The 26,931-nt window shown below is 54.9% G+C and overlaps 1 protein-coding gene across 8 annotated transcripts in view; it reads left to right on the forward strand.

Moving 5' to 3' along the window:
- VAV2 (vav guanine nucleotide exchange factor 2) overlaps window positions 1-26,931 on the forward strand; it is a 235,454-nt gene that overhangs the window by 45,930 nt on the left and 162,593 nt on the right. For all 8 annotated transcript variants that reach the window (XM_005580493.4, XM_005580495.4, XM_074016056.1 and 5 more), the window contains exon 2: window positions 9,766-9,882. In XM_005580493.4, coding sequence (XP_005580550.1) covers window positions 9,766-9,882 — 117 coding nt within the window. The remainder of the gene's footprint in view (window positions 1-9,765; window positions 9,883-26,931) is intronic.

Below are 26,931 nucleotides of genomic sequence, written 5' to 3' on the forward strand. Positions count from 1 at the left end.
TCTCTCTGCCAGGCGCCTGCCCCTGACCTGGGGCAAGACTGGCCCCTGGAAGACCTTGATATGCACAAAGAAAACACCACCCCACTCCTCCAGATCACAGCAGGAGGAGCAGCTCGGCACCGCAGCCGGGCCGAAGGGGGACATGCACGCAAGGTTATAAAGAGAAATACTAGAAAAGCAATTTCCTGCTAGCTTTACAGAAAACCTGTGGTTTGACCCTGACCTTGAAGTCCTGATTATGTGGGCCACTCTTTATACCTCCCACCTTGACTTAAACCCACCGTCAGCAGCAGAGGTGGGTCCTTGGAGGACTTTGGGGCATGGGCAAAGGCGGGTCGGGTTCATTACTCAGCCTGCTGGCCTGGTGCCTTGGCCCTGGTGCGTGCGCAGTTGAGGAAATGGGCCCGAGCGAAGGAAGTGTTCATGTTCAATCGTCCAGACAAAATCGACTCGCGACACTCCTCAATCAATCCCTGGCTGAGCTGTGCTTTCCCTGCCTGGAGCAGCGAATGAGCTGGAGTGGCCTCGGACATCTGCCTTGGGAGCCCTGCACTGCAGTGTCTCTTTAAGGGCTCAGTGCGGTCTGGGCATAGTTGCTCTTGCCTGTAATCCCAGCACTTTGGGAGGCCAAGGCAGGTGGATCATTTGAGGCCAGGAGTTTGAGACCAGCCTGGCCAACGTGGGGAAACCCCATCTCTACTAAAAATAGAAAAATTTGCTCGTCATGGTAGCACAGGCCTGTAGTCCCAGCTGCTTGGGAGGCTGAGGTAGGAGAATCGCTTGAACCTGGGAAGCGAAGGTTGCAGTGAGCTGAGATCACGTCACTGCACTCCAGCCTGGTCGATGCGGTGAGACTGTCTCTCACACTCACACACAAAGACCTCGGCGCAGGGGCCCTGGTGGTGGCCTGGGAAGCCTCTCAGTGTTGATGATGACCGTCAAGTTAGACCAGTTTTTTTTTTTTTTTTTGAGACGGAGTTTCATTCTTGTTGCCCAGGCTGGAGTGCAATGGCACGATCTCGGCTCACTGCAACCTCCACCTCCCGAGTTCAAGCGATTCTCCTGCCTCAGCCTCCCGAGTAGCTGGGATTACAGGCCTGCACCACCACACCTAGCTAATTTTGTATTTTTAGTAGAGATGGGGTTTCACCATGTTGGTCAGGCTAGTCTCAAACTCCCCGACCTCAGGTGATCCACCCGCCTCAGCCTCGCAAAGTGCCAGGATTATAGGTGTGAGCCACCGCCCCCAACGACAGACCAGTTTTAATGCAGATGCAGACCTCCCTGAGTCTCAGTCTCCTCATCTGTAAAATGGGCGATAAAGGACCACCATCCCGCTAGAATGGTTATTGGATCTGACCAGCTAATGGGTCGTTGGTGGGCTGGTGTGTAGAGTTGTGTAGGTGACATTGATGTGTGCAGGAATAAGGGGTCGAGGCCAGACGCTAAGTTCCACCTGCTTGCTTGTTTCTGAAAGAGATGCTTCCGGAAGTGAGGGTTGCCACGTAAGCAGCAGTGACTGTCCTTGGGGACCCCGGACACCTTGGAAGGCTTCGTGGACTCCCTGCTGCTTGATGGGAAAGCAGGGCCCTTTGAGAGGTGTCAGCAGTCAGAGGGCACCTAAGGGTGCTTCCTAGACATTCATTCATTTGTTCATTCATTAATTCATTGGTTCATTTGTTTGTCTACCAGATACTGAGCCCCTGCGATGGGCTAGGCATTGTCCAGGGTATTTGGGACCCAGAGGGAGCAAATGGCCTCAACTCCTGTCCCCCTGAGCCCCTGGCCAGCCTGTCACCCCAGGGTCACCTGTTTATCTACCTGATGGGCCCCAAATTTGATCTGTTCTGTCAAGCTGCATCTGTTGAATAGTAATCAAGCTATTTTAAGTGGCTTTTGGAATGAGCTTGGCATAAATAAAACAGGAAATTAATTTGTTTCCCCATTTTTTATTGATCAAAGACATCCTCAGCTGCCAGTCAGAGCTTCTGATGAGCACGGCGCTGCAGCGTGGCCCCAGGGAGTCAGTGCCACTCCAGCCGGAAGCAGAGCAGCCGGGCGTGCAGTCGGTCTCTGCTAAGTGCAGTGTTAGTAACCCTTGTTGAAGTATTTCAAGAAATCGCACTGTGTCTGTAGGTACTTCCTGGAGCCTTTGCTGCAGGGCGTGGAGGCTGCACATGGAGACCCCGACTTGCTCAGAAAGACCCAGGGGCTTGAAAAGAGAGTGCGTGTTCTCCTGCGGCCCAGAAGCTGCGGTGCCCTGTTTCTTTGGGGAGTGTAGTGCCCAGGTGCCCTTTTGCAGCAGGGGGCACATGGGGCGGGGGTCTTCACCTCCCGGTGGCTGGGCTGCTCTGGCCATGAGCAAAGAGCCTGAGGCCGGTCCCTAGAAGTCCCTTGTCGGCCTGTGTCCCTCCCCTAGTCCCTGGCACCTGCCTTGAGGAGCTCTGCTGCAAACTAAAGGCCAGCGGGGTGGTGAGCTAACAGCTCCAGGGTGGGACCATGGTGATGCAGGGCCCAGGTTCTTGTGCGGTGTGGCTGCTCCTCAGCTCCAGCCAACTGTGCCCCCCCAACCCCCCTGCTGGCTGTTCCAGTGACCAATGTCTCACAGGATTTCTGGACTTCCCCAGTGAGATGGCCTCAGTACAGTTTCCTTTTATTTTGAGTGAGAGTTCCAGCATCGTGGAAATCAGAGGGCAGGGTTCTCCTTGCCCATTTTACAGATTGAGAAACTGAGGTACGGAGAAGCTCTGTGGCTGTTGAGGAGGAGCAAGCCTGGGTTGTCCCCACCTGGAGCACCTGCTGTGGGGTCTGCACTGGAATGTGGATGTGTGCAAGAGGCCGGGTGGGGGAGGTGGGACTGTGCGGGACAGGAGTGGGTGGTTCAGGGATGCCAGCCAGAGGCCTGGGAGGAGCCCTGTCTGTTGGTGACAGTCTACATGGATGGGGAAGATTGGGCCAGGTGATCTGGAGACCCCAGCTTGGGGCTTTCCCCGTGGGACTCCACCCCCAGCTGAGTGTCACTCCTGGGACTAAGGACACCCGGGCCCCTGACCTTCCTGGTGGGGCAGCCAAAGGGACTTTCCCGGGAATGGGCCTGCCAGAGGCTGGGGGCATCCTGAGAGGGACCGGGCCTGGGTTCAGATTGCGGGTCGCCTGCCTTCTGATGCCTCCTTTTCCACATCTGCAAACGGGGGCTCAAAATACAAGTTTTTTGTGGGGACGGAGCAAATGTGGATGTGAAAGTGCTAGCGGGCTGTGAAATGGCGCATGCGTGCTAGTTAGTTGTTGTATGCCGATCAACCAGTTCAGCCTCCTCCTCTCTGGCCCCGTTCCCAAGCCTTGGTTTCTGTGGGTGGGGCCTGCCCCTCAAGCCCAAAGGCTGGGCTCCTACACTCAGCACCTCCCCATCTCTTCTGAACAGACCGGGTTTTCCTCAAAGTACTGTTGTCATCTTAAAAAAGGAAAAAAATAATGGGATTTCCCTGCCCAGAAACCCACAGATGGGATAAAGGCCAGCAGTCTGGCCTTGGGGGTCAAACCATCCCAGATCTGTTGTTAGCTCGGTTACATCCTTGCTAGTGACCTTGGGCAGTCCAGGTGACCTCCTGAAACCTCAGTTTCCTCATCTGTAAACTAGGAATTGCTGCAGTGACGCAAGGGAGCTCTCAGATGAGCGCCTGGCCTTCTGGAAAACCTGGCGACCGTGGAGCGCCTGTAATTGCTGTGAGTCAGCGCACTGAGATGCGCAGCCAGTCGTGGCTGGGAGGACCTGGAGCTCTGTGCCAGAGCCTCACTGTGCAGATGAGGAGACTTGCCTGAGCTCTCCTAGGAGGAGGGAGCAGCGAGGGTCACCTCCCATAAAGGTCAACCCGGCCCCACCCTCCTCCTGCATGGTCCAGCTGGGGGCGGGGAGTCAGCTCCTGAGACTGTGTGGCACCTGCCTTGAAGATGCAGGCCTTGTGCCGCCATCCTTGGCGAGACAGGACTTTCTCGCATCTCCTTAGGCAGGGGCCTGCTGCCCTTTCGCATCCTGGCCACTCCTTTTGCCCCGGAATCCTGGGCCTACTCACGAGCTCACTGCTTGGAGCCTTGGTTGTCTGTCTGTGCAGTGGGCCCGTGCACACCTCGCAGGCTCTGCAGGTGGTGAGTGAGTTAGCTGTTGGTGCACGTTGGTGTCCACCTTGCCTGTGGTCATCGTCAAGCTCTGCCATTACTCCATCCCCATCACCCAGGGGTCGATGCCCAAGCCACCTGTGTCCAAACTGCAACTCCGCAGCTGAGGCCTGCTGGCTGTGTGACTCAGGCAAGTGGATTTGCCTCCCCTGGCTTAGCTTCCCCTTTTGTACCCCTCTCAGGGCATGCCAGCTAGATGCCAGCTCTGGAGGGCGGAGCAGGCCTGTCCTGTGTCCCACTCCAGCACTGCCGGTGACCCGTTGCCAGTAAGGGGCAGTGGAAGGGCTCACATAGGCTGAAGGGCGCCCCTGCTCTTGGTGGGCTGCTGTGGGTTCTTCAGGGCAGACAGGCCTGTCCCTGCCATTATGTCCCCATCACAGTAGATTGTTTCACAGACCCTAAAGAGACATGACCGTCCTGTGAGCATGTGAGCGTGGCCGGTGAAACTTGCCCTCCAGGGTGCCCTCGGGCCTCATCTGTGGCTCAGACCCTGGGTCCTGGCTCTGGGGTCTTGGCTCTCTGGCCCTGCCCTGCCTCTCCTGTCTGTGACGCCCCGCCCTGGCGCCTTGCAAGAGCTGAAGGACCGTGCAGCTGAGCCTGGGGAGGTGGGCGGTTGGGCATGGAGCCTGTGTCGCCACACTAATCCGATTTCAGCCTGATTAGATCCGCGGCTGCCGATGAATGGGCTGGAGAGAAAGGGGCTGACGTTTCCAGGGCACAGTACACGCCGCCTCTCATTGCAGTGGCAGAGCCTGGACAAGGGATTCTTGGGGCCCAGGGGCAGGAGCCCTCCCTGCAGTCTGGGGCTGTGGAGAGTGGAAGGTGGGGTCGCCCATGCCCCCTCAGAGTGCCCTAAGCAAACACAGTGGGGACCCCATAGCCGCCAGCCTGGGGGAGAGGCCACTCAACCCTGGGACCCTTGTCACAGGGCTTGTTTTCTGGGGACAGACCCTTGCTATGGCCGCTCAGCTGGACTTATAGTCCAGGATGCTGGGGCAAGCAGTGGCTGCCTTTGTGGGGGTGGTCCCGAAGGCCAGGTTGGATCAATGAGAGAGAATGCCGCTTGCTCCTGCAGCCACAAGTGACAGCTGAAGCCAGCCCCCACAGTTTGAGCATGGACAGGGGACTTTTCACCTGGCGCTGACCACCATCTGGGCCTCCCTTGCCTACTGTCCCTCGGCCTGTGTCCTCAGTGGGCCCCTGTGGCCAAGATGCACTTGCGGCAACCTCAGCCCTGGGTCCAGTCCCTGCCAACCGTTGGGGTCTCTATCTAGAACCTGGACCTTGAGGCTCTGATTGGCTCCAGAGCGACCACAGACCTTGCAAACCAGGCCACTGAGGAAAGGGGCTCAGGGATGGCAGGAGGGACCCGGTGCCTGCTCACACACCTGTCCTCTCAGAGGGCCTTTGCTCTGGCCGATGCCGACATGGCTTCATTCTTGGCGCTGCTGCCCTCTGATCAGGTGCCCATGTCCTTAACGCTCTGTGCCTCAGTTTCCCTTCATGGAAAATGGGATGAACTGTAGAAAGCACCGGAAATGCTCACTGAAGAGAGGCCGGGCCCTGTGCGGCTTCCCTCGAGGTAGAGGCTGATGTGGTGTCCAGGCTTCGTCCCGGTCTCTGTCATCCCTGTCCATATGGTCCCTGTTCCTGCCATCTGCATCAGCCTGTGTGGCTCAGTTTTGCAGAGACCACCCTGGGTTGGGCCCAGAGCTGCACCAGGAGAACTTCTTAAAGGTTAGGGTGACCAAAGTGGCCACGGGTGGGGCCGGGCCAGGCACAGCAATTGCTGGGCCCACGGGAAAGGGGTGCTCTGGCCCCATCCTGCACCCGAAAGGAAGCCTGGGCCTAGCCGGCTGTGATTATGGTTGGGATCTGTGTAATTAACTCTAAACTTGGGAGGCTGAGGAAGAATGAAAATAAATGCTTCGTGGAAATTACAGACGAGCCATATGCAAAAAATAGTCGCGCCGGGCTGGAAGCCGCAGCGCACGCGGCAGTACAGACGAGCGAGAGGGTGCAGCCCCTTCCCCAGCGCAGGCCCGCTCCCAGCTCCAGTGTCTGGCGCTGCCCTCACCAAACGCCATGGACGTGGTGGCTTTAAGCGGCAGAACCTTCTTGTTCCTAGGGCTGCAGACCAGAAGCCTGAATCAGTTGTGTACGGCAGCAACAGTTCCTTCTGAGGCCTCCGGGGAGAACCCGCCGCACGCCCTCTCCCGCTTCTGTCGGCAGTGGCCACCCTTGGTGTGGCTGGCCCACAGCTGTGTCACTCCCAGCTGCTAAGGAGAGGGGCCCATCGTCACATGCCCTCCTCGTGGGTCTGTGTCTCCATGTCTCTCTGTCTCTCTTCTAATTAATCTTTTTATTGTAAAATACACATAACATAAAACTCGGCATCTTCTCCAGTTTTTCTCTAGGCCACTGTCCAGTAGCATCAAACACATTCACTTTGTTGGCAAGCGCCACCACCACCATCCACAGGACTCTCTCATCTTCCCAAGCGAGAGCTCTGTTCCCCACAAAACCACAACACCCTGTCGCCCAGCCCTTCGAGGGCACCCGCCATTCTGCTTTCTCTCTCTGTGGATCTGACAACTCCGGGGGCCTCATGAAAGTGGAACCATGGCCGGGCACGGTGGCTCATGCCTGTAATCCCAGCACTTTGGGAGGCCGAGGCAGGCGGATCACCTGAGGTCGAGAGTTGGAGACCAGCCTGACCAACATGGAGAAACCCCATCTCTACTAAAAATACAAAAATTAGCCAGGCTTGGTGGCACACAACTGTAATCCCAGCTACTCAGGAGGCTCAGGCAGGAGAATTGCTTGAACCCAGGAGGCAGAGGTTGTGGTGAGCTGAGATCGCGCCATTAGACTCGAGCCTGGGCAACAAGGGCGAAATTCCGTCTCAAAAAAAAAAAAAAAAAGAATCACACAGGATTTGTCCTTTCGTGTCTATATTCTTCAGAATTAACAGGTTGTGAAAAACAAAGATCTTGGAGTGTTTTAGATCCACGTTGTGTAAACTAGCAGTTACTAGCCACATGTAGCTTTAAAATTTAATTTAAAATTAGCAATCCAGTTTTTCAGTAGCCACCTTTTTTTTTTTTGAGACAGAGTCTCGCTCTGTCACCCAGGCTGGAGTGCAGTGGTGCGATCTCGGCTCACTGCAACCTCCGCGTCCTGGGTTCAAGCGATTCTCTTGCTGCAGCCTCCCGAGTAGCTGGGACTACAGGCATGTGCCACCGTGCCTGGGTAATTTTTGTATCTTTAGTAGAGACAACGTTTCACCATGTTGGGAAGGCTAGTCTTGAACTCCTGACCTCAGGTGATCCTCCTGCCTCGGCCTCCCAAAGTGCTGAGGTTACAGGTGTGAGCCACTGCACCCGGCTTTACTGGCCACATTTCAAGTTTTCAGTGGGCACAGGCATCTAGTGGCTGCCCCACTGGACGGCACATGGATAGAACATTCCTATCATTGCAGAAAATCCTGTTGGAGAAGATTGTACCAGATTAATGGAGACTGAAGAGGCATGGCGGCGTATACTGTGTGTGATCCCAGATTGGAGCGTGGGCCAGTCTTTTTTTCTTTTAACTATAAAGGACATTTTGGTTGTCCTTTATGTATTAAGGAAATGCAAGTAAGGTCTATAGATAAGATAACCATGTGGGGTCCATGTTAGTTTCCTGGTTTTGCCATAGGTACTGTGATTATGGAAGAGGATGTCCTTGTTCTTTTTTTTTTTTTTTTTTTTTTGAGACAGAGTCTCGCTCTGTCGCCCAGGCTGGAGTGCAGTGGCCGGATCTCGGCTCACTGCAAGCTCCGCCTCCCGGGTTCACACCATTCTCCTGCCTCAGCCTCCCGAGTAGCTGGGACTACAGGCACCCGCCACCTCGCCCGGCTAGTTTTTTGTATTTCTTAGTAGAGACGGGGTTTCACCGTGTTAGCCAGGATGGTCTCAATCTCCTGACCTCGTGATCCGCCCGTCTCGGCCTCCCAAAGTGCTGGGATTACAGGCTTGAGCCACCGCGCCCAGCGTCCTTGTTCTTAGGAAATACACACTCAGGTATTTAGGGATGAAGGAGTATCATTACTGCAGTTAATCTCGAGTGTTCAGAAACACACATACACACACACACACACACACACACACACACACACACACACACACGGACAGAGAGGGACTATAGGATAAAACAAATGAGTCTGTTGTCTATGAACAGCCGCGGACCCCTGCCAGGATGGGAGGAGTGGCCTGAGGCAGCGGGGGCTGGGGTGAGCACTACCTGCTGTGAGGCGGAGGAAGGGGCCGGCAGGGGCGTGTGTCCTGGCTGGGGGACCCTGCGCTCCCAGGGCATTCTCAGTGCTGCTTGCTTCACGCTCTTAGGCTCTGATTCTGACCTGCACTGTATCTAAATCTGTCCATTCCTCTCAATTTCCAGTGAGCAGGGGCAGGCTCTCTGAACTTCTCTTGGAGCTGGGTAGTTTGTCCGTACCCTCATTTATTGATGAGGATGACAAAGCCGGGCTCTTCTTGGGCCGTGTGTGCCGCGGCCTCCCCTTGTGAATCCCTGTGCAGAGCTGGACTGGAGGGCTGACGGCTCCCACACCCCACTGCCCACTCTGGTCATCAGGGCACGTGATTAACCCCGTGAGGCAGGTGGCGGTGGGAAACCAGGCCTGGTCTAACCATTCTCCCTGGTCTCCTTGCTGGAGTCAGCAGACAGGATTCCAACCTGGGCCTGAGTGACTCTAGAGCCTGCCCCCCCGGGCCACCTCACCTGCTGCCTTATAAGTTTCCTTACCAGCTATTTCTCCATGAGGACTGGGCAAATGGCCTTTCCGCCCCGCCAAGCCTGCTGTCCCCGTGGCACGTCAGGCGCGGTGAGGGCCGAGAGTTCACTGGTTGGCAGTGGGCAGAGAGGAGACGGCCCACGCGTTGATTTGGGATTTCTGGCGTTTGTGTTCCCTCCACCCTTCCACTGTGGTTGGCACCTGCCACTCTCTGGGTCCTCCATGGCTTCCTGGGGGTGGCCCCTGGCTGTTGGCTTTGTCACCCGAGTAGGAAGGATGTATTGGTGTTGTCAGAAGCCTCGTGTGTGTGCGCACGCCTGTGCACGTGCCCAGTGAGCATGCGCCAGCCATTCTTGTTGACTCAAGGCTGCCATATTCTGCTCCGGCCGTGACTGTCGGCCTTGACATGTGCTGGGTGCGCGTGGGAGGGCTGGGTTGGATGGCATGGAGGGTGCTGCCTTGCCGCCCTGACCAACCGTTATGGGGAGTGGCGTGTCTTCTGAATGCAAAGGCCTTGGGGGTTTTGCAGCTGTGTGATGAGGAGGCCAGGGGCAGTGGTGGTTACACACTCGGACGTGGGGCTGGGCTGTCTGCCTCTGTCCAGGTCTGGCTTCCCACCCCCCAGCCTTGGGATGGGGGGTTTCGTCGTCTCTCTGAGCCCATTTCCTGCTTGAGAAAACAGGAATGAGCTTGGATGTGCTGGCGCACGGAAGCCAGAGCTTACTGCTGTTGCCGTTATGGTTTTTACAGAGCTTACAGTTTTAATAAGTTTTTCCTTACCCTTTGTTTTCTCTCTCTAGTTCCTGTGTTTGAAGAACATACGGACCTTCCTGAAAGTCTGCCACGATAAATTTGGATTAAGGAACAGTGAGCTGTTTGACCCCTTTGACCTCTTCGATGTGCGAGACTTTGGAAAGGTGAGCAGTCACTTTCTCCAGCCCCAGTGGTGGCCAATTTGCCAGCTCAGTGGCAGGTGGGGCAGATCCGTGGAGCAGCCTGATTGGCTCCAGCACGGAGCCAGTGGATTTCTGCACCCTCGTGTCCGGGAGGTGCAGGCAGGTTGTGTTACAAACAGGAAGGTGTGGAAGCCAGATCTGTGTGTGTCAGGGCTGGGACAGGGGGATGGCCCGTTTCTCTCTCCAGTCAGCGTGAGGCCAGGCGTGGTGAATTCAGGCGGGTGGGGCAAGAGCAGAGTGCAGACAACCCTGGCCCTGCAGTTCTAGCCAGAGGACCCTGAACATTTACCTCCTGCCCCGAATCTCTACTCTTCCTCTGAGAATGGGCCGAAGTCAGCACCACCTCTTAAGGGGTTGGGGAGATGAGGTGGGGAAAGCGTCTACTATGTGCTCTGTGAATGGATTCTCTCGGTTATCCCGGGACGAGCAGAGCTGTTTCTGACTCCGGGCAGGTGTTGGGCAAAGAGGGGGTGGTTCTCCAGTGGTGACCCCGGGAAGTGTCTCTGTGTTCTCAGGAAGCCTCACATGGCACCAGTCCTGCAGGAGCCCGGCTGATGCACATGACGGGACCCTGAGGCTGGCAGGTGCGAAGTCCCCGGGAGGCTGTAGTTCATTGGTGGCTTCTTGGTTGTCATGTGCGTCCGTGTGAAGAGACCACCAAACAGGCTTTGTGTGAGCAATAAAGCTTTTTAATCACCTGGGTGCAGGCGGGCTGAGTCCGAAAAGAGAGTCAGCGAAGGGAGATAGGGGTGGGGCCGTTTTATAGGATTTGGGTAGCTAAAGGAAAATTACAGTCAAAGGGGCTTGTTCTCTGGTGGGCAGGAGTGGGGGTCACAAGGTGCTCAGTGGGGGAGTTTTCTGAGCCAGGATGAGCCAGGAGAAGGACCTCCACAAGGTAATGTCATCACTTAAGGCAAGGACCGGCCATTTTCACTTCTTTTGTGGTGGAATGTCATCAGTTAAGGCAGGGGCAGGGCATTTTCACTTCTTTTGCGATTGCTCAATTACTTCAGGCCATCTGGGCATATATGTGCAAGTCACAGGGGATGCGATGGCTTGGCTTGGGCTCAGAGGCCTGACGCCGGTGAGCCTGGGCACAGAGGGACTCAGGAGCCAGCTGCCTTCCAGAACCCAGCAGCTCCACGGTTACTCTTTTTAAATGGATGGGATCAGGGCCGCGATCGCTTCCTGGTGGATCGGGGGCTGGGCGCCGGAGGTGCTGACAGTGACCGAGGAGGCCCCAGGCCCCCACCTGCTGTTGGGCTGCCTCTAGGAGACACTGCTTCCTGGACCACCGGGAGAGTGGATTTCCACCTGCCGATGGGAAATAAGATATTTACTGCCTGGTTTATTTGCACATCATTATCAGGGACTTGGTGTCTAAGGAAATGCTCTGTGAATGCATGATTTGTGAGGTGCAGAGGGAATTCAGGTTTGCAGTGGCGCGTGCTGAGAAGTCAGTTACAAGAGGAGCATATGGAAGTGCTGCTCGGCCTCAGGTCAGGACCTAGAACAAGGGCGTTCCCAGAGCCACTGGACCTGGCGCTCTCCTTTCTCGCTCCTGGAATTCTCCAGACCTGAGATCCGGGGACCTCTTCATGAGCACATCTCTGTGTAATCATCCAGTTCTTAGAAGTTTGTCTCTCTTAAATGACTCACGGAGGCCCCCCTGCAGCAACGCACGTGCCTGGGAGTTTGATGCCTTGCTGAGGCCCGTGGGTCCTGCTGTCCAGGGCTTGCCTGCTGGCCTAGAGTCAGGGAGGCTTGAATGGCCTGGGCTGGTTTCCTTTCCTGTAAGTGGCTTCTCAATTACTACAGATTTGTTTTGAAATGGTTTGGAACTCTCTCCCACTCCTTCCTTGCAAACAGCAGAGATGAATTTGCCTGCAGGGCCCTGGGTAATGGAGAGGCTGGTGGTTCTGGACTTAGAGAAGGACCTTTAGAACACACACACACATGCGGACACACACACACGTGCGCGCGCACACACACACACTCTTGCACCCACCCCACATGTTCACACTCAGGCTCAGACACACAGCTCACATACACACATACACTCATTCACAGACTTACAGTCTCACACACACACATTCACACAGACACCCATGGACACACCACACGCAAACGCACATACACACACTTGAACCCGTCTTCCATATTCACACCCACACCCAGACACACACAACTTACATTCACAGGCGTATGGTCACCCATGCACATTCACACAGACATCCATGGACAGCCCCCCAGCACAGACATATCACACACATTCACACACACACGGTCTCACATGTACACACATACTTATACATGCAACTGGTTTTTATAATAACCGTAAAGAGAAAAATACAGGAAAACCCTGGCCAAACCTACTTCTTGGCCAACAGTTAAAATGTAGCGTATTCAGTATATAATTTCATTTTGCTTTTAATTTGCTATGGCGGAACGCAGTGATGTAAGACGTACATAAATTTGGATTAAACACTCATTATTCAACTCGCCAGCTATGTGGCCAAGCAGTTTGCAGATGGGCAGCCCTTGTCATCGTCCGTGGTTTCCAGTGAGGCGGCTGCAGCTCTGAGGGCTGTAGAGGAGGGGGCTTCTCGCGCTGGCCTCTGGTCTCCCCACGTCTCACCGTGGCGGTCACTGGTGGTGCTGGCCAAGCTGTGGCATTTCTTCTGAGGAGCTGGGAGTAGACGGCGGGTTTGGACCATGAGTCATGGTGTGGGGTGCTGGGAATGAAGGTGATGTCACCGTGCAGACCCCCGGGCTGAGCTGAGGAGCACGGGTGAGGCCCACAGGAGGTGTTCGTGAAGCACAGGTCGCTGCTGCTGCTGCCCCCACTGGTCGCTTGAAACAAGTCCAGACTTCCACACAGAGATGGCAGCACCTACTGTTTTTCTCTCCATTATTTTATTTGTAAAGATGCAATGGCTGGGCCGGGCGTGGTGGCTCACGCCTATAATCTCAGCACTTTGGAAGGCTGAGGTGGGCGGATCGTTTGAAGTTAGGAGTTTGAAACCAGTCTGGTCAACATGGTGAAACCCTGTCTCTAATAAAAATACAAAAATCTGCCGGGTGTGGTGGTGGGCGTGTGTAATCCCAGCTACTCGGGAGACTGAGGCAGGAGAGTTGCTTGAGCCCAGGAGGCGAAGGTTGGAGTGAGCAGAGATCATACCACTGCACTTTAGCCTGAGTGACAGAGTGAGACTGTCTTAAAAAAAAAAAAAAAAGACGCAATGACCGCACCTTTTGGCGACAGAGCAGGTGGCTGAGCACGTGGACTTGGACCCCAGCAGGCTGGCTTCGAGTCCCAGCCCTGCCATCTCCAGGGTGCGGCCTCGGCCAAGTGATTCAGCCTCTCTAAGTCCCATTTGTAAAATGGCGGTGACACGACCACCCTCAAAGGTCCCTTGAGAGGGTCAAGCCATGTGTGCAGGGTCTCAGCACTGCATGTGCCCCCGGGCCCTGCCACTCTGCGGCCTTGCTGCTTCTGGTCTCCCCATCTGAGCCACGCCCTTTGCCTCCTGGAGGCCGCGTGAATGTGGCCTGTGGTGTGTCAGGGACAGCTGGCTGGGGACTGGACCCCCTGGGACCGTGTGCTGGGTGCTGGTGCCCTTGGGAGCAATGGAGCCGGAGCCCACACTTGCCCTCCAGAGTGGGCCTGGCCTCGGCCCCGCCAGCCCTGTTCTCCGTGGCAGTGCTTTCTTCCTTCCCTGGATGTTTTTCCTACCATGGTCAAGCTGTGGTCAGCACTTCCAAGTGGAGGCTGCCCTGGGGCCAGCGGAGGCTGGGGTGTTGGTACGCTCACTGCAGTCCGGAGCCTGACAGTTCTGCTCTGCCAGTGCCTCCTGGCTTCTCCGGGACAGGTGCTCTGGAAAAACAAAACACAAGCAAAAGCCCAGCTTCTCCCTGCGGCCTGGTCTGCCCAGGTGCTCAGACTCCTGGGGACCTCTTGCTGGGCCGGGGCATTTCGTTCCAGCCCCTGCTGTGGACAGAGGGGAGGAAGGGTCCGAGCAGGCAGGGGGCTTGCCAAGGCTGCTGGTCTCTGGCCTCCCGGACTCCCAGCTTGTTGACCTCAAGGAACGGGTGTGGAGGGGCGGGCCTGATGTGTCCCTCTCACCACAGAGGTGAAGAGCGAATGCCCCTTTCATTTATTCGGGGCATTTACTGAGCGTTTCCCACACGTCCAGATTCATCTTTTGTTGTTCATGAGCTCAGCCCAGTAGGGACACCCTGGCCATTCCAAATGAGCTTGGCGGCCTCCGGCAACCTCAGACCACGAAGAGGTGGCTATGCGCCCACCCCCGTTCCTCCCACCCGTGGCCTGCCCAGGAGCAGGATGGCAACTGTTTCTCCCCAGAGCACAAGGCTCTGCAGTCAGAACTGACTATTGTCTGGGATGGGTGGGACTGGTCAGGGGTAACTGAGGGGTGTGGGGCTGGGGACTCCAGGGCTACCAGGGGCAGAGCTAACTCTCTTACTTCTTGTTGATCGACTCCTAGTTATATTCATAGCATTCAGGGCTGACAGGAGCCTGACGGACGGGCTGGCGCATTCATCAGGATCCTCCTGAGACCAGAGAGAAGCAGCTGGGTAGAGGCAGACAAGAGGGGCTGACTGGGAGTATCGGCTCTTGGGACTGTGGAGGCCCAGGGGCCCCCAGCAGGCTTTCTGTGAGCTGGAGACCCAGGAATGGGGGTGACAGGGCTTGGCCCCAGTCCCAAAGCCTCAGAACCGGGGAAGCAATGGTGTGATCTTCAGTCTAAGGCCAAAGGCCTGAGAACCTGTGGGGCAAGTCTTAGAGACCAAAGGCTGGGGAGCCTGGATTTCTGATGTCCAAGGGCAGGAGGCAAAGAGTCCCAGCTTCAGGAGAGGAAGCATTTTCTCTGGCTTTTTGTTCTGTCTCAGCCCCTAGCCGCTTGGATGGTGCCGCCCACAGGAAGGGCATCTCCTCACATGCTCACACGCCCGTCTCCTCTGGAAACACCCACACAGCCACACCCAGAAACAGTGCTTCCCTGGTTCTCCAGGTATTCCTTCATCCAGTCAAGCTGACACCTAAAATTCACCATCACAGCTGACTGGTGTCTCTGGTTGGTTTAGGAAATGCCATTTCCCCTATTAAGGAGGTTTGTGGTGTTTCAGGTCTTGTCTAGGGTCTGGTTTGTTGTCATTCATTTTCTAAACAGCTGCCTCCCGGCTCCCCAAGTCTCTCATGTTGTGAGAGTCATTCCTTGGGAAGACAAAAGCCATTCATTTATTCATTCATTCACTCCTCCATCCATGTATCCATCCATCCATCTATCCATCATCCATCCATCCATCCATCCATCCATCATCCATCCACCCATCCATCCATCATTCATCTATCCATCATTCATCCATCCATCCATCATTCATCTATCCATCATTCATCCATCCATCCTTCATCTATCCATCATCCATCCTCTATCCATCATCCATCCATCCATCCATCTATCCATCATCCATCCTCTATCCATCATCCATCCATCCATCCATCTATCCATCATCCGTCCGTCCATCCATCCACCATTCATCTATCCATCCATCTACCCATCCATCTATCCATCATCCATCCATCCATCCGTCCATCATTCATCCATCCATCCATCTACCCATTCATCCATCCATCATCCATCCATCCATCATTCATCATTCATCTATCCATCCATCCATCAATCATTCATCTATCCATCCATCTACCCATCCATCCATCCATCCGTCATCCATCCATCCATCATTCATCCATCATTCATCCATCCATCCATCCACCCATGCATCCACCCACCAATTCACCCATGCATCCACCCACCAATTCACCCATCCATCCACCCATCCATCCATCCATCCACCCATCCATCCATCCACCAATTCACCCATCCATCCACCCATCCATCCACCCACCAATTCACCCATCCATCCACCCACCAATTCACCCATCCATCCACCCATCCATCCATCCATCCACCCATCCATTCATCCATCATTCATCCATCCATCCATGCACCATCCATCCATCATCCATCCATCCATCCACTCACCATCCATCATTCATCCATCATTCATCCATCCATCCATCCATCCTCCCATCCGTCCATCCATCCACCCACTCACCATCTATCCATCATTCATCTGTCCATCCATCTACCCATCCACCCATCTGTCCATCCATCCAGGGAGGGGACCCACCCTGAGTCAGCCAGGTTCCCTCTGCTCTTGGCCCCTGGCATCTGGGGAGACCTGGGCAGCAGCCAGATGGACGCTTGGAAACCTTCCTGAATTTGGAGCCCTGGGAAACCCGCCAGGTGGTCCACTGCACCTGCCTTCTGGTGCCTCCTCTCATCTAGGCTCCGTGGAGCCAGGCGGGCCCTGGAGGAGGCGGGCGAGAGCAAAGCTTCCCTTCAGTCAGACCTGGACGCAAGTTGGACTCTGCAGATACTTGGTCTCGTTGAGCCTTTGTTTCTGTAGGGGTCAAATGAAGCTCGAGACTGTCCCCTTGGAGGTGTTGCTGTAAAGGACTCTGAAAAAAATGAACAGCAGGTCCTAGTCATTTTTATGAGCATTTTCTTCCTCTTCACTCACCCCACAAGTTCCAGTAGGAACTAAAGGATCCAGCAAGTTTATTCCGGAAGTGTTTCTCTTCTGGCTGCCTCTCTTGGTATTTTTTTCAAAGGGTTGCATTAAAGCGATGAGGTTTTGGCTCCAATGAGTTGTGTCCGGCTTCCTGTGCTGCCCAGGGTGGGCGTGCTCGGGGCCGGGTTATGGCCGAGCGTGAAGAGTGAGTCCGTAGTCCTTGCTGATGGGAGCCGTGGGCCCTGCTCCGCGGCCCGTAGATCCTTTCCTGTTTTCCTCTGTGCCCTGTGTCTGGGTGATTTGTCCAGTTGCCTGGCTGGGGAGGAGTGTGGAGAAGTCCATGGGCCACCAGCTCTGGCGGGTTTTGCCTCAGCTTGGAATCCGGTTGGGCATTTGGAGGGAGGATTCCGGTGAGGCTGCAGGGTTTCTGTGCCTTGCTTCTGAGATTCTGGTCCCTGGATCCTGCAGATCATCATAATTCTGACCGTAGGGACCCTGATCTCCTTAATGCGAGCGGGGGCTGAGCACAGGCCTGCGGGTGGGCAGGAAGGCACCCTGGCAGCACACTCACTGTTTACCATGCGCCGTGGCGTTGCCTCTCTTATCCCTACCTAAGCAACTGGTGCACGGTCACGTGGCTGTGGGTATATCTTGGGTCCTCCAACCCTCGCTGCTGTCCCTCCCCCAGGTGCCTGGTCATGGCATTGTCATTGGGATCCATCCAGCTCCTTCGCGGGGCCGTGGGCACGTGGCTTTCTCTGAGCCTGATGTCCTCGCCGGTGACGTGAGGACAGTAGTCCCGCTTCCCCTGTTGATCGGAGGCTCCTGGGCGCCGGGTCACAGGCAGCTCTTTGTGTAGGGCCGGAGCAGGGGGAGCAGAGAGTGATGAGGATGCTGTGGCTGTCTCCGTTTGTGGGGACAGTCGCCATTGACAGTGTGCACTTGCACCCTAGGTCAGGGGACAAAGGGACGGACTCTTTCAGGAGGTGAGGGCAGGGAAGGCAGGCGGGCGGGAGGGAGGGAGAAGAGAGGGAAGAAAGGAGGGGAGGAGGGAAGAGGGAAGGACATGCTTCTCCTGAGCAGCACAGGGTGCTCCCTGCCTGCAGGAGGGGTGCTCTGAGGCCCCCTGGGCGCAGCGCCTTCTGGTTGTTAGAGGGAAAGCTCTGTCCTCGCTGGTCCCTGTCCCCTGCTTCTCCCTGTCCCCTGCTTCTCCCTGTCCCCTGCTTCTCCCTGTCCCCTGCTTCTCCTCGCTGCTGTAGAGCTACTTCAGCCTCTCCTGCCGCTGGGCTCTCTGGCTGCCCCCTGCCTGGAAGGTTCTCCCCAGAGTTGCTGGTGCCTTCCCACCCTCCTGCAGACGCTTGCTCAGCTCTGGCCCAGCGGGGCCTGCCCTGATGGCGCCTTGTCCTGTGCAGGGACAGGTTTCGGAGTGAAGTCTGATGCTGCTTCTCTGGTGTCCCAGCCCAGGCCACCCTGCCCAGCCCCAGGAACCCGCGGCGCTGGCTGGGCAGTGCACTTCACTCCAGCTTCACTCGGGGCAGAACGAACCTTCCCAGAGGAAATCGCTAGGCCGCTTCTCTCGCTTGAGTTGAAGAGCAGTGTGTACCTTCCAATAAACGGGCTTAATTCTCCTATTTATTATTCATTAAAACATTTTGGGAGGCTCAGAGACTTCTGAAGCAGTTAAAACTGGCTCTCAGCACTGTCTGGAGGCGGCTCCATGGCTGCTTACAGATTCTCAAGTGCCAGCTGGCGATGCTGGACACACACCACTGGTCACCTGAGTGCCGGCCTCTCCTGCTGTCCCTCCCTCCCTCCTCCATGGACATAATCACTTGTGGCTGCTGGACCTTTGCGTCCACGAGCACCTGCACCCTGCAGGGACCTTAAGAAGTGAGGAAGGAAGCAGGCACAGAGAAGATGCATCTCTGCAGCACAGTGGAGCTGGGGCATCCTCAGGTCCGGCTGATGGCAGAGGCCCCGTTTTTATCTGCTCAGCTGTGCCCTCTTCTCTTCGACTACCGAGGCAACTGTTTGCACACAGCGCAATTGGTTGTATGGAAGGCGCACGAAGACAGCCAGGATGTCGGGAGGCAGAGAGGAGGCCGGGCGGCAGTAAAGAGGCCAAGAGGCCGTGAGGATGCTGGAGGGCAGTGAGAATGCCAGGAGCCACTGTGGATGCCAGGAGGCAGGGTGGAGGCCAGGAGGCAGCAGGGAGGCAGGGAGGGTAGTGAAGAGGCCAGGAGGCAGAGAGGAGGCCGGGAGGCAGAGAGGAGGCCAGGAGGCAGAGTGGAGGCTGGTGGGGCTGTCTGGGGAGATGAAGTAAAAGGTCTGACCCTGGAGGGGAGGGCGCTGACCAGCAGTCTTTAGAGGACTCAGTGCAGTGACCACCGGTGTCTGTGCTGACGGCGTCAGTTCAGACCCTGACGTTCAGACCCAGAATCGTTCCCTTCAGCTGAGAATCTCAGACCACTCTGGGCCTTCTCAGGAGGCTGGGAGGAGGCAGGGAGGGCAGGGCCCTGCTGAATCAGAACAGCTCCACTTTTATCTGTTTTTTATATGGCATTTTGCTGACATTTTGCTTACAGAAAGGGTTCTGAAGAGGCTAAAATCATAGTTGGAAACCATCGATCCGTCACAGCTGAGGAAACTTGCCTCCTTTGTGTTGGGCGTGGGGCCACTGGTGGTGGGGACAGACCACATCACTACATCCAGGATGATGGGAGTCGGCTGTGCACCTGCTGCAGATGAGGGACAGGCAGCAGCCGTCATCCTGGTCCCTCTGGCCCTGGGTTTGTCAGCAGCTGACAGGCCTCTTGGCTTTTGCATGCAGGCAAAGGGGCCCTTCCTCCTTGCTGGATTAAGACCCTTCCCTCACCACCTCAGTTCCCCTCCTCTTCTGCCTGGGACCCTCTTCCATCAGCCTTGGGTCCCCATGCCCCCATGGAAGCGCCTGGCATGTGCTGCTACTCTCTCCCCCTGAGCCAGGGCAGGTACCTCGAATCCATCCTGGTACCTCCCACCTGTCAGCATAGCACCCCAGCACCCCAGCACCCGACAGTCACTGGGAGCTGGCATGAGGGGGGACCCCAGTTTGTCACCCCAGACTTCTCATCCGCTCCCCGGTTGTTGCCACAACCCCTGGCATTACCCCTTCCCGCCCACAAACACCCACCCACCACTGTCCGGACTTGACCTTGAGGGTTCAGGTTGGAGACTGCTGGTGCTTCTGGGGCCAGGTGAGTCGACCCGTGGAGACACCACTGAGGGCTGGGACAGATTGTGATGCTGAGGATCAGGCCGTCATCAGGACCCAGTTTGTCCCACAGGTTGCTTCAGGTCTCGCAACTGTTTTTCGTCATCTGTAAAATGGGTCTAAAGATTTGCCTCCCCCATGCCGAGCGCTGTGGGAGGGAGATTCCAGATGGGGCCGCTGCGTGTCTGCTTGGGGCGGGTCTCCTATGGAAGCTCTCGGGAGTGGTGCTGTGATTGTACCAGCCGCGTTTGAGCATGTGAGTGATGGCTCTGGCAGTGGGCAGGGGTGCATCTGATGGCCATTCCAGTGGCCTGGAGTACCAGCCTCACCCGGCCAGTGCGTCCTGCCCCACACCTGCCATCCACCTGCCCTGTGTCTGGGGCTGGACAAGTATATCCAGATGCCGTCTCGGCCGTGTCATTGATTTCTCCGTTTTACATCTGCGTTGATGAATGTGTCCCCCAGGCCCTGTGTGGCCAGGGGAGAATGCATCAGTGACCTTGGGGTATCGATCCAGCACCCCTTATCTCCACACCCAGGCCCCGAGGCTCCACCTGTTTGTTCATTTCCTCTTCGTATTTGTTCATTAATTTGCTGAGTGTAGAAGACTTTGTGCTCACCCGAGGCCTTTCTGCCAGTCGGTCTGATGACTCTCAGATGCTGATGCGGCAGTGAGTTCATTTGCACTCCCTGCCTTAATGCTGGTGGGGAGACGCGCTGGTCTTTTTAGCAGCATCCACTCCGCGCTAATTACTTATTAAAATGCAGTCGCTCCTTGCTGGGGAGGGGAGCCGCCTCGGGCTCCCAGCAGAGCCCAGCGCAGGGGCTGTTGGCAAAGGCCTTCTGAGTTTCTGCTTGAAAACGTTTCCTCATGGCCGGGCGTGGTGGCTCAAGCCTGTAATCCCAGCACTTTGGGAGGCCGAGGCGGGCGGATCACAAGGTCAGGAGATCGAGACCACAGTGAAACCCCGTCTCTACTAAAAATACAAAAAATTAGCCGGGTGCGGTGGCGGGCACCTGTAGTCCCAGCTACTCAGGAGGCTGAGGCAGGAGAATGGCGGGAACCCGGGAGGCGGAGCTTGCAGTGAGCCGAGATCGCGCCACTGCACTCCAGCCTGGGCAACAGCGTGAGACTCCATCTCAAAAAAAAAAAAAAGCGTTTCCTCTTTTAGGCCGGGCGCGGTGGCTCAAGCCTGTAATCCCAGCACTTTGGGAGGCCGAGACGGGCGGATCATGAGGTCAGGAGATCGAGACCATCCTGGCTAATACGGTGAAACCCCGTCTCTACTAAAAAATACAAAAAACTAGCCGGGCAAAGTGGCGGGTGCCTGTAGTCCCAGCTACTCGGGAGGCTGAGGCAGGAGAATGGCGTGAACCCGAGAGGAGGAGCTTGCAGTGAGCTGAGATCCGGCCACTGCACTCCAGCCTGGGTGACAGAGCAAGACTCCGTCTCAAAAAAAAAAAAAAAAAGAAAACGTTTCCTCTTTTACATGCTAGCTGTTGTCATTTCAGGACATTATTCACCCACCCACTTTCCGATGAACTTGACAACCAGATATGCTGCATGTGGGCACAGACACACACATGCACGCGCACGCACACACACACACACACGCACGCACACACGCGGAGTCGGTAAGCCCATCGGATACTGACTCGCCATTTTATAACTGGTGATGGGAAAGGTTTTTCTCTGCTTCCTTTTCCAGGCGGGAGCCGTGCCCATCATTACCTTCACACTGTACAAGGGTGGAGGGTGGGTCAGTTTTGGTAGCCGAGTCCCTACAGGTCTGATGAGCTACGTGCCTGGAGATCAGGCTCAGCCCACTGTGCTTCATGTGAGGTGGCTGAGCCTGGCACGCCAGGCCAGGAAGCCTATGGGTCTTTGCATCGACCCTGCTCATAGGGTCCTAGGAGGCTGTGATTTCCAGACCTGAGTTCAAGCTCTGGGAGTGGCCTTGGCCAAGGAGTGGATCCCTTGATCTCCATGCCAGTGGTGTGAGGTAGGGATTCTTGCTCCTGTGCCAGGAAATACGGTGCCAGGTTGGGAACTTGTACCTGCTTGAGGGTCATTACTGTTGGCTTTTTATAGAAGGCTGGGAGCGGGGGTGAAGGAATAGAAACCAGAGGGATAAATGCAGAGGGAAGGATTTGGGGGCTGGTTGGAGTGGGGCCGACTCCAGACAGAAAGGCAGAGGTGCAGGGGGTGAGTTGGGGTGCTGGGTGTGGGTGCGTGGCCAAGACCTCAGGAACAGTGTTTCAGCGAATGCCAGGCCCCACGGGCCACCCAGCACGTGGATATCCAGTTTTCCCCGCCCCATTTGTTGAAAAGACTGTCCCATGGAATCGGGACAAGAGCCTCTGGGCTGAGCCTCTGCTGTGTTCTGTGACTATGGGTGGCCTCCCATCTCTTCCCTGTGCCTACTACATCAGTAGAGGTAGGAGCCTAATTGAAGACTTGGTTAATCCTGATCGATTGGTAGTGGCTGACTGGAGGGCTCAGTTGAGAAGGGTCCCGAGGCTCAGCCATTGATTAGCGTTGTCTGCCATGGATGTGGTGTGATGGCATGGGTACATGTGCCAGGGGTTTCCCACTCCTGGGCTAACTGGTCTCAGGTTTTGTGTCCCCAGAGAGGAGAGAGAGCACAATAGCTGAAGGGTGCTTTCCAGAAGCCTGCCTTGTTCTTGCCACCACTGATAAGGTAGGTCCTGATAAAAGCATGTGTCGGGGGGACTCAGCCTGAGTAAAGCGAGGGCTGGATGCTGGGTGGGCACATGCAGAGGTGCCACGGGTGTCTGTGACAGGCTGCCTAGTGTCTACAGAATTACATTGATTTTTCTGAGACGGCTGAGGTTTGGGGAATTGCTATAGTTGTGGCCAGGGCTGGTGCTGGGCCTCCCCATCCCTCCGCAGTGGGGATGTTGCCAGGAGGTGGCCCTCTCTGCTTCTGTGTCCTCTGCTCAGCTCAGCTGGTACCAGGACATGCAGCCTCAGATTATTGGAGCCTGGGAAGACAGGGAGCCAGGGGCCACTGCCGACTGTGCAGAGTGACAGGGACCGTGGTGGGCAGAGGCATGTTAGACAGTTGAGCTGGTCAAGGAGGGCTTCCTGGAGGAGGTGCTGGGGTTCGAGATCTGAGCTGCAGTTCACCAGGTGAAGGTGGTGGTGTGGGAGGGCTTAGGGGCAGCATGTGCAAAGGTCCAGAGGCTGGTGGCGGTGGCCTGGTCTGCTCAGGTTTAAAAGGGAGGTCTGCTTGGAGTAGGAGACTGGGAGGGGCAGGAGCTAGGGCAGCGCCAGGGAGCCCTACCAGAGAGATTTGGGGTGCTATCCTGGGGTTTTCAGAAGGGAGACCCACGTTCTACAAAGCTGCAAACTGGGTTGTTAGAATTAGTGATAGTAACTTAGCACCTGCTGGGCTGCAAGGTGCGGCGCCCTGGGGAGTGATGCACACCTGTTGTCTCCCTTCCCTCTTAGGACTTGGCTCTGGGAAGAGGGGCCTCTGGGTGGCTGTGGTGGCAGCAGCCCACGCCTGAGGAGGTGCCAGGAGCAGAGGAGGTGTGCTCAGGCTTTACCATTGTTCCTCATTGTAAGTGGACTGGTCACTGCTCTCCTCCCTGGGCCTCCGTTTCCCCATCTGGGAATCAATCCATTTGGTTGGACTGGCTGGATGACCTCTTGGGTGGGTCTTTGTGACTTCTCTTTCCTGTGAGTCCCCACCCCGTTGGCTGAGAGCTCGCATTTTCTTAGCTGGTCCTGGTGCAACTGGTGCATGCTTTCCTTTTTTTCTTTTTTTTTTTTTTTGGTCCATGTCCACAGTTAATTAAGTTTTAATTGGCTAATTGTTCCTCCCAGTGCCCCCAAGACATTAATTGTGTCTGTTGGAGCCTGACAATTTGATGTTTGCAGTAAAAAAGCCAAGTGAGACCAAGAAGGAGAAAAAAAAATAGCAAAGTGTAAATAATTAATTAGAACAAAGTATCATTTCTTGGCACCCTGGAAGACCTTTCTCCAGGAGTACTGGTTTTTTGAAGGTAGATGGGAGCGGGCGGCCAGCCTGGGACTCAGGCATCAGCCAGGGGGTCAGGCCTTTAGGGTTGGGGAAGGCAGCGGCTCTGGAATGACAAAGTGTGTGGCTGTGAACTTGCTGGGCTTCCCACATCCCCAGCAGCAAGGGCTATGGAGAAGCATGCAGATTCCCTTGGCCACTCTGCCCTGGGGACTTCGGGGCTGGAGCCCTGGGTGATCCTTTTGATTCTCAATCTTTAAAAAAAATTATTGCGGCCAGGTGCGGTGGCTCACGCTTGTAATTCCAGCACTTTGGGAAGCCAAGGCAGGTGGATTGCCTGAGCTCAGGGGTTTGAGACAAGACTGAGCAACATGGTGAAACCCTGTCTGTACTAAAAATACAAAAAATTAGCGGGATGTAGTGGCGCCCACCTGTAATCCCAGCTACATGGGAGGCTGAGGCAGGAGAATTGCTTGGGCCCGGGAGGGAGAGGTTGCAGTGACCCAAGATTGTGCCGCTGCACTCCAGCCGGGGCAATGGAGCGAGACCCTGTCTCCGGGGCGGGGGAGGGGGGCGGCGGTGGAGGAGAGATAAAATTATTGTGATAAAATAACATCACATAAAAGTGGCCATTTTAAAGTGTGCAGTTCAGCAGCATCAAACAGACTCGCAGTGTTGTACAACCATCCCCTGTCTTGTTCTGGAATTTTTCCCTCACCCTGAAACAAAATCCCATTTCCTCCTGCCCCATAAACCAGTTCCTGGTAACTACTAATGCATGTTCTGTTTCTATGGATTTGCCTGTTCTGGACATTTCATATAAATGGAATCCTACAATATGTGGTCTGTAGCGTCGGCTTCTTGCACTGAGCGTGAAGTTTCAGCATTCACCTGCTCTGTAGAGCCGCCAGTGGCTCCTTCCTTTTTGTGGCTGAATCATGTTTTACTGTTTGGATCGAGCACAGCTTGTTCATCCATGCACCTGTCGGTGGACCCTGGGCTCTTTTCACCTTCGGCTTCTGTGAATATTCATGGTCATTTAGTCCTGAGCCCTCTAGCCCACAGTCCCCCTCCCTTCCAGGGCTCAGGAGACCATCCCCACCAGGAGCCCAGGAGGTGACGTTGCTCCTTGGACCCTGAAGGCTGTTGTTCTTGAGGGAAGAGCTGGTGATGACCAACCTCCTAGTGGACGTGTTCTTGTCCGACCTCAGGGGCAGGCCTGCTGCAGTGCGGGAGGCTTAGTGTACAGATTGGAGCCGTGGGTAAGGCGAGGCTGGGGGCTGTTGTGATTAGCGCTGTTGTTAACGTAACACAAATAATAAGGGCTGGGCGCGGTGGTGGCTCAAGCCTGTAATCGTGGCACTTTGGGAAGCTGAGACCAGTGGATCACTTGAGGCCAGGAGTTCGAGACCAGCCTGGCCAACGTGGCAAAACCCTATCTCTACTGAAAACACAAAAATTAGCTGGCTATGGTGGCGCATAACTGTAGTCTACCCCAGCTACTCGGGAGGCTAAGGCAGGAGGATGGCTTGAACCCGGAAACTGGAGGTTGCAGCCAGCAGAGAAGCACCACTGCACTTCCAGCCTGGGTGACAGAGCGAGGCTGTCTCAAAAAAATAAAAATAAAAATAAATAATGCCTTCAAGACCTTGCTTTGAATTCTTTATTATTATTATTATTATTATTATTATTATTATTATTATTATACTTTAAGTTTTAGGGTACATGTGCACAACGTGCAGGTTTGATACATAGGTATACATGTGCCATGTTGGTTTGGTGCACCCATTAACTCGTTATTTACATTAGGTATTTCTCCTAATGCTATCCCTCCCCCAGCCCCCCACCCGCCAACAGGCCGCAGTGTGTCATGTTCCCCACCCTGTGTCCAAGTATTCTCATTGTTCAGTTCCCACCCATGAGTGAGAACATGCGGTATTTGGTTTTCTGTCTTTGTAATAGTTTGCTGAGAATGATGGTTTCCAGCTTCATCCATGTCCCTGCAAAGGACATGAACTCATCCTTTTTTATGGCTGCATAGTATTCCATGGTATATATGTGCCATATTTTCTTTCTTTCTTTCTTTCTTTTTTTTTTTGAGATGGAGTCTTGTTCTGTTACCCAGGCTGGAGTGCAGTGGTGTGATCTAGGCTCACTGCAAGCTCCGCCTCCTGGGTTTACTTAGCCATTCTCCTGCCTCAGCCTCCCGAGTAGCTGGGACTACAGGCGCCTGCCACCATGCCTGGCTAATTTTGTTTGTATTTTTAGTAGAGACAGGGTTTCACTGTGTTAGCCAGGATGGTCTCGGTATCCTGACCTCGTGATCTGCCCGCCTTGGCCTCTCAAAGTGCTGGGATTACAGGTGTGAGCCACTGTGCCCTGCTATGTGCCATATTTTCTTAATCCAGTCTATCATTGATGGACATTTGGGTTGGTTCCAAGTCCTTGCTATTGTGAATAGTGCCGCAATAATATACATGTGCATGTGTCTTTATGGTAGCATGATTTATAATCCTTTGGGTATATACCCAGTAATGGGATGGCTGGGTCAAATGGTATTTCTAGTTCTAGATCCTTGAGGAATCGCCACACTGTCTTCCACAATGGTTGAACCAATTTACACTCCCACCAACAGTGTAAAAATCTTCCTGTTTCTCCACATCCTCTCCAGCATCTATTGTTTCCTGATCACCACTGCTGTGAGATGGTATCTCATTGTGGTTTTCATTTGCATTTCTCTCATGACCAGTGATGATGAGCATTTTTTCATGTGTCTATTGGCTGCATTGCTTTGAATTCTTTTGGCTATATACCCAGAAGTGGAATTGGTGGATCATATCACATAGTAGTTCTATGTTTAATTTTTTGAGGAACCTCCGTACTGTTCTGTGCAGTGGCATCACCATTTTCCATGCCCACCAACTGTGAGTGGGGCTTCCGTTTCTCCACATCCTCACCAACACGTGTCTTTTTGTTTGTTTGGTAATAGCCATCCTACTGCGTAGGTCTGAAGCTCATTGTGGTTTTGCTTTGTATACCCTAATGATTAGTGATGTTGAGCATCTTTTCATATGCTCGTTGACCAGGTTTACATCATCTTTGGAGAAATATCTATTCAAGTCTTTTGCCCATTTTAAAATCAGATTTTGT

The sequence above is a fragment of the Macaca fascicularis genome, chromosome 15 (assembly GCF_037993035.2).
Source record: "Macaca fascicularis isolate 582-1 chromosome 15, T2T-MFA8v1.1".
Taxonomy (NCBI): domain Eukaryota; kingdom Metazoa; phylum Chordata; class Mammalia; order Primates; family Cercopithecidae; genus Macaca; species Macaca fascicularis.